General features: G+C 42.9%; 4 protein-coding genes across 4 annotated transcripts; all 4 read left to right on the top strand.

Moving 5' to 3' along the window:
• Window positions 1–70: 70 nt before the first annotated feature.
• Window positions 71–2,842, top strand: LOC109465935. The gene is made up of 5 exons (XM_019763421.1): window positions 71–178; window positions 1,031–1,087; window positions 1,225–1,332; window positions 1,616–1,735; window positions 1,911–2,842. The coding sequence occupies exons 1-5, from the start codon at window positions 143–145 to the stop codon at window positions 2,085–2,087; spliced, it is 498 nt and encodes a 165-aa protein (XP_019618980.1). The 5' UTR covers window positions 71–142; the 3' UTR covers window positions 2,088–2,842.
• Window positions 2,843–2,982: 140 nt separating this feature from the next.
• Window positions 2,983–5,525, top strand: LOC109466203. Its single transcript, XM_019763873.1, has 5 exons — window positions 2,983–3,110; window positions 3,818–4,110; window positions 4,240–4,428; window positions 4,599–4,730; window positions 5,082–5,525. The coding sequence occupies exons 2-5, from the start codon at window positions 3,835–3,837 to the stop codon at window positions 5,223–5,225; spliced, it is 741 nt and encodes a 246-aa protein (XP_019619432.1). The 5' UTR covers window positions 2,983–3,110; window positions 3,818–3,834; the 3' UTR covers window positions 5,226–5,525.
• A 479-nt stretch (window positions 5,526–6,004) lies between these two features.
• LOC109466204 lies at window positions 6,005–9,369 on the top strand. The gene is made up of 5 exons (XM_019763874.1): window positions 6,005–6,318; window positions 7,464–7,745; window positions 8,174–8,323; window positions 8,572–8,703; window positions 8,846–9,369. Exons 2-5 carry the CDS (start codon window positions 7,479–7,481, stop codon window positions 8,987–8,989), a joined length of 693 nt encoding a protein of 230 aa, XP_019619433.1. The 5' UTR covers window positions 6,005–6,318; window positions 7,464–7,478; the 3' UTR covers window positions 8,990–9,369.
• Window positions 9,370–9,566: 197 nt separating this feature from the next.
• On the top strand, window positions 9,567–13,500 carry LOC109465949 (ninjurin-2-like). The gene is made up of 5 exons (XM_019763437.1): window positions 9,567–9,777; window positions 11,069–11,242; window positions 12,762–12,875; window positions 12,978–13,097; window positions 13,323–13,500. Exons 1-5 carry the CDS (start codon window positions 9,724–9,726, stop codon window positions 13,494–13,496), a joined length of 636 nt encoding a protein of 211 aa, XP_019618996.1. The 5' UTR covers window positions 9,567–9,723; the 3' UTR covers window positions 13,497–13,500.
• The last annotated feature ends 779 nt before the right edge of the window (window positions 13,501–14,279 follow it).

Below are 14,279 nucleotides of genomic sequence, written 5' to 3'. Positions count from 1 at the left end.
GCGTGATATGCCAACCCACCACTGCTGCCGCCTCAGGGCAAATGAGTTGTTGTACAGCCAACAGCCAATCAGTAACAAGAAGTTGAAAGACCAGAACAGCTACATTGTGTACGCCACACACACACAACATTACTGACAAAATATGGCGACACCAGGAACAGGATCTCCTGCCACTCCGGTAAGTATGAAGACATAGGTGGATGGGACGAGATAAAACATGGTACATACGACCTTAGAGACAAACATAAATGATATTTTTTTTTCGGACTAGGATTTGTTTCACTGAAACTGGATAGGAAAGAAGTGATATCCATTCTGATCTGTATGACACTTCCTGTAGCTGATCGCGAGGTTTCCGTCATGATTTTGACCCTTTCAGTGGGACTATATCAATCATATGAATACGTTGAACATTAAACAGGGTATAGACAGTACGTGTTATAGCCTTACGTTTATCAGGAATTGCATGAACAATAATTATAATGCATGGATTCTGCTCTCAAAATATCCACTGACGTACGCGACAAGCATATGACGAAGTCTTTCGGCGCTTATGTAGTGGGCTGTCACCGTGTATTTGTTTGTCTGATGTGTGAAAATCCCTTGAAAGTGCGCCATACGTACAGGGGAGAAGAAAACAGTATCGCCAGTATTATCTAACAACATTGCCGAAGGGCAGTCCTGTCAGACCCTACAAGCACTGCTCATTAGTTATTCAGGTGGGTGTTCCGCTATGGGACAAATCCTGACTGACCTGAGTATGACGATTTACTAAGTACTTCATTTTACAGACAAACGTTTTGATTTTCAGAATTGCTATCAATGCTGTATGCGGTAGTGGCCCCTACAAGGAATAGTCTACCCCGTATAAATCTAATTAGGTGATACTACTTTTTCTTCTGGCAATTCTTGTGTCTCCAAGCAGATACAATGTGGCCGTCACGATTGCGTTCGTGTATGTCATTGGGCAGCGTATATATTCATGAAAATTGTTTTAAAAATTTACTGATCAATGATTGTTTTCTTTCAGCCGAAAGATGACTTTGTCAGAAGACGACTCCCTCACTTTGCAAGTACAAAACCAGAGGTGAGGACTGCTTAATTAACATGATAGAAGTGCAGTTTTATCATAACGATTTATTAAAAAGCTAAAGTGAATTCTTATTCATTATTAAGTGACAATAACATTACAGCATTGCTTTTGTAATTGTTTCACGCATTTAGGCAAACCCTACACCCAGGCCCATCAAAGACTTGAACAAGTTCAACCAACACGACACTCTGTCACAAGGTTATCTGAACGCGTCTCTGCTGTCAGCGAACGCCTCACAGGTACGTCATAACGAGCCGTCACACTGTCAGCGACTTCCGGTAGAATTTGATCACTAGAAGGTCGCCAGATTTCAAAATCGCCAGTCTAGCGTACTTTTTTGCCTGAAACTTAACCTTGTCGAAATTCTGCCGCCGAAAATGTCCTTTTAGAGCTTGCAGAGGCGTGTTCCTTTCTTCTGTGTAACGACAATCTAATATGTGAAGTCTCGGTGACATGAAAATTAACCGTGTAAAACGCTACTGGCAACGTTTTGTATACAGTATATGATTCTCTATTTCACAGCTTCAACTCGTGATCCAGTCAGGGTTTCCTGAAACCATGTTCTACGTACAGCTTGCGCTGCTGCTGATCTCCATCACTCTACAAGTGACACAGGGCATACTGCTACTCCGCAAGTATCAGGTATCACTTGAAAAGTCATTAATAACAAACACCACCGGAATCGGTATAAATGGCTACATATATATAAGACAATAGTCTCATTTTAACTTAAATTGATTAATTAAGTTAAATGAACATTGGATTTTGTAACAGTTCCTCGTGTTTCCTGATCGTTTGTTTGTATGTTCTCTTTAAGATAAACATGGAGACAGCTAACGACAACGACGACAGTGACGACGAACAAGACAGCCAGCGGGCCCACAAATACAACAACTGGGCGATGGTGGTCGCTATTGTCGTCATGGCGGTCAACATACTCATCTCTACTTTTGGGGCCTCCTTATTCACTGCTAGCAAGTCCAAGACTGCATGAAACATTAAATAAATAACCCGAACTAGCTGAGGTGTAATACCACTTGTTAACGTTAGTTACCGATTGATTTTCAGTGAACAAGTTGACATTATATAATTAAGTCTCGTCTATAGAACAAGTTGTTGAAAAAGAATGACAGACGATTAAAGTCTAAACTTTTCAGGCTACAGGCGATCCTGGTTATGAATTGGGACCGCTAGAACTAAAACCTGTGCAGGCTGATCTATTCCATGCTTTGCGGTTAGGAACGCCAATGTTAACCTGCGGGTGCAGTAATTAACGGTTACGATAGGTGACTCTCTACACTACTTGTAAATGAGTAGTTCAAGGGTAAAGGTCAACAAGCGTGACTTGAACAGTTCAAAATCACATGCAGCCGAAATTTACGCGGCTCTATCAACAACTCAGCGTTTTTGTAAGCTGTTGAGGTAAGTAGTGAGCAAATTCACGATTTGTGCCTCAAACAAGTTCTTAGCAAGTGTAACCTTTAGTTATAACTTGATGTCCTGCTCCCCATTACCAACTATGTATGTACGAAGTGCTGCGGCGTGGCATTAAGGGTGAATACGTCTGTCCTATATATAGACTATATCTTAGATATCTGGATAACAAGTGATTGGTACACCAAGCACGTTCATGATTTAGTTTAACCCTGTCAGGCTTGTGTACATCATTGAGCTGTGAAAATGGACCTTGAACGTGTTGGAAAGGTATTCCTGTAATACTTTGTGGCGGTGTGTAATGTTGTGAAAATAAAAGTATTTGTTGTACGTCAGCGTACCTCGATGTCATTTTCTGATTAGATACTAACCCAAACTTCTTCGAATTCAAGTGCGTTCGACACACAGCTTACCCTGTTATGTTATACACGTTTTATGTTATGTTGCAGTCAGCGACCAGGCCTAGCCTTGAACAATATCTCAGCGGACAGCTGAACAATAGAACTGCAACCCGATAGGACAGCATTCCTGTGTTACCGAGTTATTAAGAACTTAATCTGGTTGGCCTATTCAGAGCATACAGGTAAGAATAGAAGCATTAAACTTTACGTTCTGAAAATGGGTATCATGGTACCTGGAGCAGGCCAGGGCTGGGACCGAATTCCACCAACTACTATTTAAACAGTAATGTTTGTGAAACCCTGAAAGAGATCCACACAGGGCTTTTGTGAGCGTTAAAACGTGTATAACGTTAGCCGTGCCAAACGTGGTTAACTTTTAACGTTTAAAAATCAATGCCCATGACGCGGTATACGTAAGTGGGCAAAAGGCTAGTGTTGCTGTAAGAATTGTTTCACATCCTGTTCTTGGCACTGGACTGCAAACATCGAGAGTGGCTCGGCGTATATTCTAAGCCAGCAATGATAGAAAATAGGAAAATAATGTCGTCTGACCTTGAGGACTAATGTATATAGAGATAGCTAATTAGAGGGTAGGCACTGGCTGAGTCTGAAGATTCTTGGTATAGCTTCCTGTTGACGCGTGTCCAAAGGGCAATTTTTATGTGTTAGGTATGTTGACACATGACGTTCGAGAAGCCAAGACGGCAGGAAGACTGCGAATGATATTTCACACATTTCTGCTAGGAGGTTATGCTGGTTCTCATAGTTGCTTTACCATTTGTGAAAGAAATATGGCGCGTATCTGCGAGGCCGCAGCTTGACGTTGTCGAATGTGCCAAACCTTGCGTATAATTTTACTCGCACTTACTTTTTCTTGTTTTTTAACCAGCAGCAAATGGTTTGATCATGGATGTGGATTCAACACAAGTAGAATCGACAGACGCACAGACGTTTGAGACATGGTGCTGTGACGCCAACCTTTCCAAGAATACCATCTCTGTACTCAAGAAAGAAGAGTTAGACGACCTTGGAGTTCTGAAGTTACTGCCTGCTTCAGAAATCAACGATCTGGGCATCCCTAAGGGCCAGGCACTGCTACTTAGGACAGCTCTAAAACGACTCGCTCTTGCAGAAAATGTTGAAGATACATCATCAGTGACATATAGTGAATATGGGCGAGTGGTAAGTGTGTAACGTTTATATCTTTGGTTGAATCGTGAAATTGTCACACTAAAATGGATGTTACGGGCTGTTTTAATTTTTTATGTTTGATATAACGTCGCTGTGAACAATGATATAAAAAATTTTCAGCCCACAGACGGCAGTGAACTTCGCAGACGAAACATACAGGACGACACGGACGGCCCTTCATGCACACAAACATCGGGCACCGCGCCCAAACGCAAACATCAGCTACGAGACCTCAACTCTTTCACGCAACGTAAAACAGTGACGCAAGGTCTGATGGACATGGCCATGATGTCAGCTAACTGTTCACAGGTACCTCTGGTTCAGTTTGCGTTTTTATTTTTTTACCAGATCTAGAAGTTTTCCCATCTAATGTCACGTCAACAATGTTTCAAAGGGTGAGTCCCAGGCCCTTCACATACAATTCCATGAATCTATAAATTATTGCAAACTCATTTCATCATTTTTGTGTGGTTTTACAGATTGCTGTGGTCTTGAAAGGCGCAATGGCCGCCGGGACGTTTGGTGGTTATCAGATCTTCCTGCTGACGCTGCTGTCCCTGTCCTTGGTGCTGCAGCTGGCCGTCGCCATTTTGTTGTACCTCAAGTCACAGGTGTGCATAGATATCGTACTTTTTACCAAATGCCCTTGTAGAGAATGGTAAAGCATCAAATAAAGCAAAATTAGAAGCTAATAGTTAGTTGATCTAGTATAAAAGTAGCTAGTAACATTTTTGAACTGCATTCTTTATCACATATGGCAAGGACCTGTAGTATAATGCTCTTGCATATGGTAAGTTTTTTGTATTCAAAGCAAAACTGTCCTATTTTCCTTGTTTTCTTTCTTTGAATTGTGTTTGTCCTCTTTTGATATTGCATGACATTTCAATGATTTTAGAATATATTAAACAATACATCATGCGTTCAGTTCCATAATCTTTAAGCACCATTTTCTGCTGACGTAGGTAAACGTGGAGGAGGCTGATGACGACGATGATGATGATGAGCCTAACAGTAACATGGCCCACAAGTACAACAACTGGGCCATGAGCCTCACTCTGGTCATCATGGCGGACAACGTGCTCATCTCCAGTCTTGGGATAAAGTAGTCAGCACAACTATTCCAAAAAGAATCTATGGCATGAACATGCTATCGAATGTAGACACACCCACAACGTTACAATTCTTACACGGCATTTAACTTCCGTCCAATACAGGGCTGGATCACAAACCGTCGGAAAAGTTCAAAACAGTCCACTTAAGCTTCGTAAAGAAACCCCACCTTTCTTTTTCTATCTGTACATTTGCTTGCTGCGTACGAGTGTATTTGTAGTATTTCTGAAGAGGTCATGGAAAATAAATTATGTTGAAACGTGATACAGAAGTGCTGTTCTCTATGACAGCAAAATACATAGACCGTCGTGCAAAATGCCATGTTTAGGTGCAAGTAGTTATAGCAACTAATGATAAAATCATATATCTGTTAAACTGATAACGTTACATAATTGGATACAGGTAAATGCATGGACGCCCTCCTCTGGTTAGAAACTTTCTATCCGTAACTTCAGTAGCTTCCAGTGATAATTATGGACTCAAATGGTTGCAGCTGGCAACCTATACCACTAAGATCGCTGGGACTTGGTCGTATGATCCTATATATCGCTGCCTACACCGGAGATTTAAAACTCCCGCCATTTCCGACGACTTCGCATCGCTGCAGCCAGACCAAACACCAAAAACAGCGCCGCCTTCCGATAATGGTGGAGAAGTCAACCCTTTTTCAAAGTCTGGACTTGAAATGTTACAGAAGCCAAACGTCAAATTTTGAAAATCTATCATAATTTGACCGTAGTACACAGTCGACTCGTGGGAAAGTTATCAACACATAACTTGTACTGTGTACCATGTCGTCCAACAACTTGCTTAAGAACGTCTCCATGTTCGGGTCTCCCTGGAGACGGTGTGACGACATGATCGTTCTTTTTACCGCTCCCCAAAATCTACGAGCCACCTCCTTCCCACCTGACCAAAGGCATGAGGTTACGTGGCTAACTTACACCAAATCAGTGAGCAATGTCAGTGATTGGTCGATGCGTTCCAACGTCATAAACAATAACGCACTGAATGCGTCCACAGTTTTGTACACAGTGACCTGTACATGTACATGAGACCTGGGCTTCTAGTTGTTGTCTTCGTTAACAGGTATGTCATTATAATTCGGCTATAACTGAGCTTAGGGCCGAAAAACAACTAATTTTGGACACCTAATAGTAGGTACAATACGTTGACTAGGACGAACTACCTAACAGCTGGAATATCATAGTCTCCACCTGCAGACTCCTTTGTAGCTAGCCAGGGGAGTTGGCCGGCCATAGAGGGTCCAGTTTACATTCTTTTTAGGCCGATTTCTACTATTTATTTAGCCCGCAAAGGAGTCTGGTGGAGACTAGGAAAATTAGCTTATCATTTACCGTGATGACTGCAGAGGGTACTGTGAATAGATACTACTGTTGTCCGTAGTTTCAACAAGTTTCCACCGTTCCTTATTGAGAAGTACATTTTCGTTGTATCACAGAGAAAACTTGTACTTGTGTCGTTCTTGTTGTACTCTATCTCAGGGTTGCCAGAGTATACAGTGCAATTTTACGGAATTTCGTAAAATTGCACTGTATATTGATACGATTGCACTGTATTCCGTAAAATTGCACTGTATACTAATACGATTGTACTGTATTCCGTAAAATTGTACTGTATTCCGTAAAATTTCACTGTATTCCGTAAAATTGCACTGTATACTCTGGCACCCTTGTATCTGCTAGTACACGGTATAGCTCTTACAAGAATGGGTTGGGCGTGTTTACATGCACCAGAGACCTTGATGAGTTTAACAATATTTATCGTGAAGTGACGACAGATAAATTTATGGGAAAGATCTTTTGAGGCTGTCGCAACACTGGTGGCTCACAAAGATTATATTTCATGCAGGACAATGATTTCAAATACTCAGTTTTGCTGAATTGTAGATGATAATCATTCAAGTCACGTACGGCACTAACGTTAGAGACAGATTAAAATGTAGAAAGTCCAGTCCTACCAGACCCTTCAGGCGATGTCTACAAACATTGTTAGCTCTGACACTTTGTTAGCTCTGACACTCTGGCCTTTGAAGTTATGACGTTTTTGGCGCCGGGAGAAGTACTGAATATCAGCGAGCCAAATTGAGGAGTAATTTGGCATGAATGAATTTTAAACAGTTCAAAGTTCAGTAGCTTGGCGTTACTAGTGAGTGTGCCCGACATTGCGTATAATTTTACTCACGCTCATTTTACTCGTGTTTTAATCAACAGCAAAGGGCTTTGATCATGGATCCGGATGTGGATACAACACAAGTTCATCCAGCAGAATCGACAGAAGCATGCGCACAGACGTTTGAGACATGGTGCTGTGACATCAACCTTTCCGAGAGTACCATCTCTGTACTGAAGGAAGAGGGGTTAGACGACCTGGGAGTTCTGAAGTTACTGCCTGCTTCAGAAATCAACGACCTGGGCATCCCTAAGGGCCAGGCACTGCTACTAAGGACAGCTCTGATACGCCTCGCTCTTGCAGACAATGAAGGATCATCAGTGGTGAGTGTACAACGATATCTTTGGTTGAATCACGAAATGGTCGCACGTAATAATAATGGAGACATCTTCAGGATGGGGTTGGCCCAACACATGGGCCTCCCCACTCCTTAGTCAGTCATTACTGACACATTGCGGCCATGTATATAGCACTGTTTATTATTGCACACAACACATTTTTGTTTGATTTTTTTCTTTGAACGGAGCACCTCACCCCACCGGCCGCAATTGTCAATGACCCTGGACGTGATGCCCCAGTTGGGGCCTTGTCCAGTACAACATATAGATATAGAATAAGGCAATATGGGCTGACTGTCTATGATGCTAGAAACTATAATAAAATGTCATTCATTCATTCATTCATTCATTCGTTCGTTCGTTCGTTCATTCATTCATTCATTCATTATTCATTCATTCGTTCGTTCATTCAGGATGACCAGGGCGGTCCTTCTAAACCGGAAACACCGGCCACCGTGCCCAAACGCAAACATCAGCTTCGAGACCTCAACTCCTTCACGCAACGTAAAACAGTGACGCAAGGTCTGATGGACATGGCCATGATGTCAGCTAACTGCTCGCAGGTAATCCCCATGCATGCCTAAATCAGTTTGTTTGTTTCTTTCTTTCTTTCTGTTTTTTCTATCTGTCATTCATAACGACTTTTTAATTTTTGATCGGAGTTTGTTCCCATCAATCTCAGTTTATGGGACACATCCACATACGTTTAATGACAATTTCCACTACAATAGAATATCCAGATTCTACCGTGAGACAAGATGTTGTACAATTTTGACAAACTTCATGAAACATTTTGTATCGGTCTTTACAGGTTGCTGTGGTCTTGAGGGGCGCAATGGACGCCGGGACGTTTGGTGGTTATCAGATCTTCCTGCTGACGCTGCTGTCCCTGTCCTTGGTGCTGCAGCTGGCCGTCGCCATTTTGCTGTTCCTCAAGTCACAGGTGCGCACAGATCGAACACTTTTCCTTGCAACTTTGAATTTTGTTTGTCCTTTTTTAAATTTTTGAATGATTTTAGAATATATCCTAAACAATACATCATACGTTTTCTATAATCTTTGACCACCATTTTCTGCTGACGTAGGTAAACGTGGAGGAGGCTGATGACGACGATGATGATGATGAGCCTAACAGTAACATGGCCCACAAGTACAACAACTGGGCCATGAGCCTCACTCTGGTCATCATGGCGGACAACGTGCTCATCTCCAGTCTGGGGATAAAGTAGTCAGCACGGAAAGATGCAAAATTAGTCCAAAGAGAATCTATGACATAAACACGCCATGTAATGTTAGCACTCATAGCATTACAGCTTTTACGCGGCATTTAATCTGAGAACAAATTACAGTGCTGGATCGCAAATTTAAACCATCTGAAAGGTTAGAAATAGCCAATTTCACGTAAAAAGAGCACCAATTTTCTTTTTCAAATTTCTGAGGAGGTCAATGAAAATAAATGGTATTGTAACGCAATGCTAGTACTCACAGAAGTGTTGTTCCCTATGACAACAAATATCTAGACCGTCGAGAAAATGCTATGTTTAGGTACAGAGCCTTAGCCTTATGGTAAAGCCTTGTATTTGCTAAACTAGGCTTGAATAAATGTGCATGAACGCCTCTTCTGGTTACAAACTTTCTGTCTGTGACTCCAATAGTTTTTATACCATTCAGTGATAAGCCTGGACTCAAGCGGTCATCACAAAAAGCCACGACCTTTGTATGAATTTCCTCTATGATTTCTCTCATTCATTCACTAGTACATACATTCGTTCGTTCGTTCGTTCATCCCTCCTTTGTCCGGATCCTCACTCCAACAATGCCACAACAGCGCATCCTGACATTGTTTTGATGTCATTGACTCTACCTCCGTCAAGTTACCCAGAATCCCCCGGGCTATCAGCCATCTTGCCTCCCGCCCGACAGCTTGTCTTTGATGGACTAAGAGCCGTGAGAAGAGACAAACATGGCCGAAAATTGGAAAACACTCAAGGGATGGGTCCACGAGAACTTCGTCGAAGTAAGCGAGCCTGTTCTTCCCGTGTCATGAAAGCATGTGTCAAACGGTCTAAACACCGATAACGGAGAGGGCGTAATAGGGGATAGTATCGTCACGAAAATAATACATTTTATTGCCATACTTTAGCTAGTATCATTATGCAACTAGTAATGATATTAATGATAGTAATTTTTGCGGATGGCCCCAGCTGCATTGAATGGCAAGAGTTATATTATCTTAAGGTTTTGTACAGAAGGGTCGTGTATACATAGATTCATCTGACGAGAGATTCAAAATATCATAAAACAAAAGTCTAACTGTCTTCATAATTCAAATGATCAGATGATCAGAATGTACCAGCGCATTATATAATTGAACATGGAAATGTACGTATAACGCCAATGAACATATTTTGACGTAGCAGTACTAAAACCCCTTTAAACACCCTCATCTAAATCAGGACCATGTCGGACGTCTGCGGCAATAAATAGGCCTACAGTAATGTTGGGCTGTCAGTTTCGTGCGCAACGTAGCACCAATGTCCGTAACATAATATCCACGTAGCGGCAAAATGATATGCTGTCTAATACGTGGCGTCTGTGTATGATCTATGCTATAAGATTAATAAAACGATTGTCATTATCCCAATCGGGAAGTTTTGAGGAACGTACTATGGAATAACTAGCAAAGTCAATAGACAACTTAGAGATTGGCGTCGTGCTTACACCATAAATTTAGAATCTACTGTATAGCATACTGTTGCCAGTTGAAACCTATTTTAGGAAGTGGGAGTGACCTGTTTCTAACGTTAAGTGCTACGTGTACGCCTAGGTCCGCAATGTCCAATGGGCAAGAAGACACAGATAGATAAATTGATCAATTCATGAGAAGTATTCAAACCTACTAAGTTCTAACCCTGTAACAGAAGTAAATGCCAATATCCTATACAATACCAACCTCAGGAAAGGAACACGTTCCTTTGTACATCTTGTTGCCTAGGAACGAAGATGCCGTTCATCTAGTCATACCCATATGAATAGGGTTGTACTCACTGAGATCGGTACTTAATTTCCGACAGAAACAGAGCTGCTCTTAGGTTCCATTTACACAAAAAACGAATCTAATACGAGTCAACTATAGAGTGTCGTTGTTTACACTTAATATTGATCAACCAGTTGCTCAAGAGACTCTTATGAAAAGATACAAAAGTAGATGACAGTGACTAAGAACTTAGTTGGTTACGTGAGGGTTTAACAGCACAGTAACGAATTGATTATTAGATCTATTGATTGATTCATTGACTACCTATCAGCCTGAGATGTCCGATGAGCGGACGCTGCGCAAGCGAAAGCTGGCCCGGGAAGAGTCAATGGTCAAGCCGGCGGTGAGAAGGGTGGAGCCGCCCCGGAAGAAGGGGGAAGACGAGAAGGAAGAAGAGGAGTCGTCAGACAAGGAGGAAGGAAATGGTCCCAAGACACCTGGCGAGGTGAGCACTAGCGTTATCACAGCAAACAATGGCTTTGTTCTCAGGTATAGGTAACCGAATTAAACTGTAACTGTTACATGCATCGTAAAATCAGTTGATAGAAAAGCCATTAACAAAATGTACGATCTACAAACAAACATTACTAGCTAAAGCTCATCCGTGGCACAATCATAGTGAGTAAAACGTCATTTTTGCGATGATGTCCTGTTGTTACTCCGTGAAGGAGGTTAGGACCTCCGGACGGAGTGTTGTGATCGGCTGATTTTTCATGTTCGCAGTCAAAACACTGGGTTCTCTTTGTGTAATCGGCACGCAATTTTATACGCCGTCTGCGGGCATGCCCGTGTTGATGCACGAATGTGTATTTTTGCCGTTGCTGCTTTCGCGGTCAATGTAATATTGCAGACGCACCCCTACAATTACGAGGCGAATTGGAATGGTCCAGAAAAACGCGTTGTTTGGAATAGCAGTGGGGGGGTGGAACTTCATGCAGATACGGGGTGGTTTTGATAAGTGGTTCCAGATGTTTTTGCCCATGCTTAAGAGATGCCAAGTTTTTTGGAAGATGTTCGCAGCCAAAACGCATTCTTCCGTACGTCGCATTTCTGTGAAATTTCGCATGTGGTGTGGCATTATGTCCGGGATGATGCACGTCTTTTTATTTTTACCGTAGCTGTTTTGATATTGAAGTAAATGCATATTTTAGAAACATCCCTACTTTTACAATCCTGTGGAATAGGCCGTAGGTTTAGGCAGTTGTCTGGTAGCAGAGGTACTGTAAGCAGATATCCTGGTTATCTGGCCGGCGGTAGTAACACTCGCGGTGCTTACCGCAACTGTTGCTGGAATTTGGCCTGTTCCAGGCGCGCTTAATTAGGTACAGGCACGTTAAGACGGTGGGGCTGTCTTTGTTACTAGACACGACCATGATAGTCCGATCTTTATGTGAATGCAATGATTGTGTGTGTGTAATTAGAATGAACTTCGAACTTGAAGCACAGTATCTTTACACGCCCTGGGAGCAGTAATGGATTTAGCTCTTTGTATGTTTTATGCTTGTGACGCGCCCTCATTGTATTAACCGTTGCCTAATTATAATGTCTGCACAGTAGGTCTAGCCTGGTATCCAGTCTGATCGTGATTGGGGGTATTGGGGTGTTCAGGCAGGTTGTGTCGTCGGGGGCTCTAAGAGCTTCCCCCGCCCAGTGCAACAGACCGTCCCGGTAGGAGTGTTACGCTAATCAGAGACAGTATGCTTGGGGATTTGGTTTCCCCCAACACGATAGGAGGGCTAATTAATCTCTCGTGAAATACACACCGGGAAACCTATGTGAGGCGGGCGGGCCAGAGCTCTTACGGCCCCGAGCTCTTACGGCCCCGACCACGATCAGACTGGATACCAGGTTACAGTAGGTCTGGCGTTGACGCTTGTTTTTGTTGAAATGTATAAAACTTCACGGAGGATTGTCACCTATGGCTTCTTGTTATACATTGCCATTGAACTTTCCATACTTCACAGCTAGCTATGATGCCTGTACACCAGCAGCTGAGAGACATGAACAAGTTCACGGCAAGGAAAACCATGGCACAGGGATTCCTGGACATGGCACTGCTGTCGGCGAACGCATCGCAGGTAAATCACGACAAACATGTCTTTGGAGATTTCGTTATTGGTAGCGATGGTAAGAAAATATGCTGTTCAACATACCACCGCGATGTTGTCCTTTGTTTACAGATGAAGTACGTGCTCCAGGTGGGCCCTGTGTCCATCATGTACTACTTCCTCCTGTTCTTCCTGACCATCTCCGTGCTGCTGCAGCTGGCAGTGGCCCTGCTGCTGCTGCTCAAGACACAGGTCAGTCGCTGGTACCGGTGTACAGCCTTCACACTGTTGAAAAGTCTTGTATTTTATGGCAACCACTCCGACATTAGAGCTTGAATAAGTTTGTTCGTATGTTATTAAGACCGTTGTCAGTTTTCCTTCGATAGACGAAGATCAAAGTGAACTTTGAATGAGCGAATAAACCTTGAAAATTGGAGGAAATTGCTGATGTCCTATGATTACTTGTTACTCCAACAGTTTACCGAGGTTGAAGAGACGGACGACGAGGAAAATCTCCGCAACAGCAAGAAGATGCACCTGCTGAACAACTGGATCACCGCCCTGGTCATCGTCACCATGGTGGTCAATGTGTTCATCACGGCGTTCGGCATATCCCCGGCCGGGCCTCCTGCTGCCGCTGCCGCGTCCTAAACACCATCCAGGCCGGGCCCATGCCAAACACCAGGACCTGCAAACAACTGCAAACAGTCTATCGTGGTTCGGTCGGGTTTTCTTCGGGGCTGCAGGAGCTCTTCCCCGCACGACTCAGCTAGGTTCCCCGGTAGGTTTTGCACGACCGGAGGTACTACTAAACAGTTTAGACTAATCAACTCATGTTGTACAAAACTACTGCAGACTGCAGCTCCTACCGGGCGGTCTGTTGAGCCGAGGGAAACGATCAGAACCCCCAGGACAGCCTGCCCCAACCACGATAGACTGGATATCAGGCTAACAACTCGCACGAACTCCTCCTCAAACTAATAACTCCAAATACCACAAGTGAGTAACGATACAATTGAGAACATTCAATCCGTTTACAACGCTGATAGGAGATAGCTTCAACAAGTGATGAAGACAATCGGTTGTCTTATGCTGGAGGAAGTTTAGCTTCATCTCTTGCCAGCCATTAATTCTGTTTACAATCACGTATGGTCATTTTCGAAATTCTTCTGTATGCTGATTGCTGGACTTGTAGTGAGTTGCAAGTATTAGATGGCAATCAACGGGGTAGGAAGTATGCTACAAAATGAATGGAAAGAAATGTACACGCAACGTCATCTGGGAAGTTGTATAGTCTTGATGTAAGGAATGGTTAAGTCTAGACATTTTCGTGCAATTCTAAAGATGGAGTGTTTTTATGAATGCAATGACATCTTTGCGCTATAGAGAAAATCGTACGGGTATATCTAATTGGTTTCTTAACACTGGAAAAGG

This window comes from Branchiostoma belcheri, unplaced genomic scaffold (assembly GCF_001625305.1).
Source record: "Branchiostoma belcheri isolate BF01 breed outbred unplaced genomic scaffold, Haploidv18h27 scaffold16, whole genome shotgun sequence".
In the NCBI taxonomy this organism is placed as follows: domain Eukaryota; kingdom Metazoa; phylum Chordata; class Leptocardii; order Amphioxiformes; family Branchiostomatidae; genus Branchiostoma; species Branchiostoma belcheri.
Note: the sequence above shows the minus strand (reverse complement) of the source record. Positions and strands in the feature narration are given on the sequence as shown.

Bases quoted from the DNA above. Each gene is read 5' to 3' on its own strand.
- LOC109466204 (XM_019763874.1), top strand. From the start codon at position 7,479: ATGGATCCGGATGTGGATACAACACAAGTTCATCCAGCAGAATCGACA. The intron at 8,324-8,571 runs GTAATCCCCATG...CGGTCTTTACAG, and splicing joins TGTCAGCTAACTGCTCGCAG to GTTGCTGTGGTCTTGAGGGG. The intron at 8,704-8,845 runs GTGCGCACAGAT...CTGCTGACGTAG, and splicing joins TGCTGTTCCTCAAGTCACAG to GTAAACGTGGAGGAGGCTGA.
- LOC109465935 (XM_019763421.1), top strand. From the start codon at position 143: ATGGCGACACCAGGAACAGGATCTCCTGCCACTCCG. The intron at 1,088-1,224 runs GTGAGGACTGCT...TCACGCATTTAG, and splicing joins TTGCAAGTACAAAACCAGAG to GCAAACCCTACACCCAGGCC. The intron at 1,736-1,910 runs GTATCACTTGAA...GTTCTCTTTAAG, and splicing joins TGCTACTCCGCAAGTATCAG to ATAAACATGGAGACAGCTAA.
- LOC109465949 (XM_019763437.1), top strand. From the start codon at position 9,724: ATGGCCGAAAATTGGAAAACACTCAAGGGATGGGTCCACGAGAACTTC. The intron at 11,243-12,761 runs GTGAGCACTAGC...CATACTTCACAG, and splicing joins GTCCCAAGACACCTGGCGAG to CTAGCTATGATGCCTGTACA. The intron at 13,098-13,322 runs GTCAGTCGCTGG...TTACTCCAACAG, and splicing joins TGCTGCTGCTCAAGACACAG to TTTACCGAGGTTGAAGAGAC.
- LOC109466203 (XM_019763873.1), top strand. From the start codon at position 3,835: ATGGATGTGGATTCAACACAAGTAGAATCGACAGACGCACAGACGTTT. The intron at 4,111-4,239 runs GTAAGTGTGTAA...AAAAATTTTCAG, and splicing joins ATAGTGAATATGGGCGAGTG to CCCACAGACGGCAGTGAACT. The intron at 4,731-5,081 runs GTGTGCATAGAT...CTGCTGACGTAG, and splicing joins TGTTGTACCTCAAGTCACAG to GTAAACGTGGAGGAGGCTGA.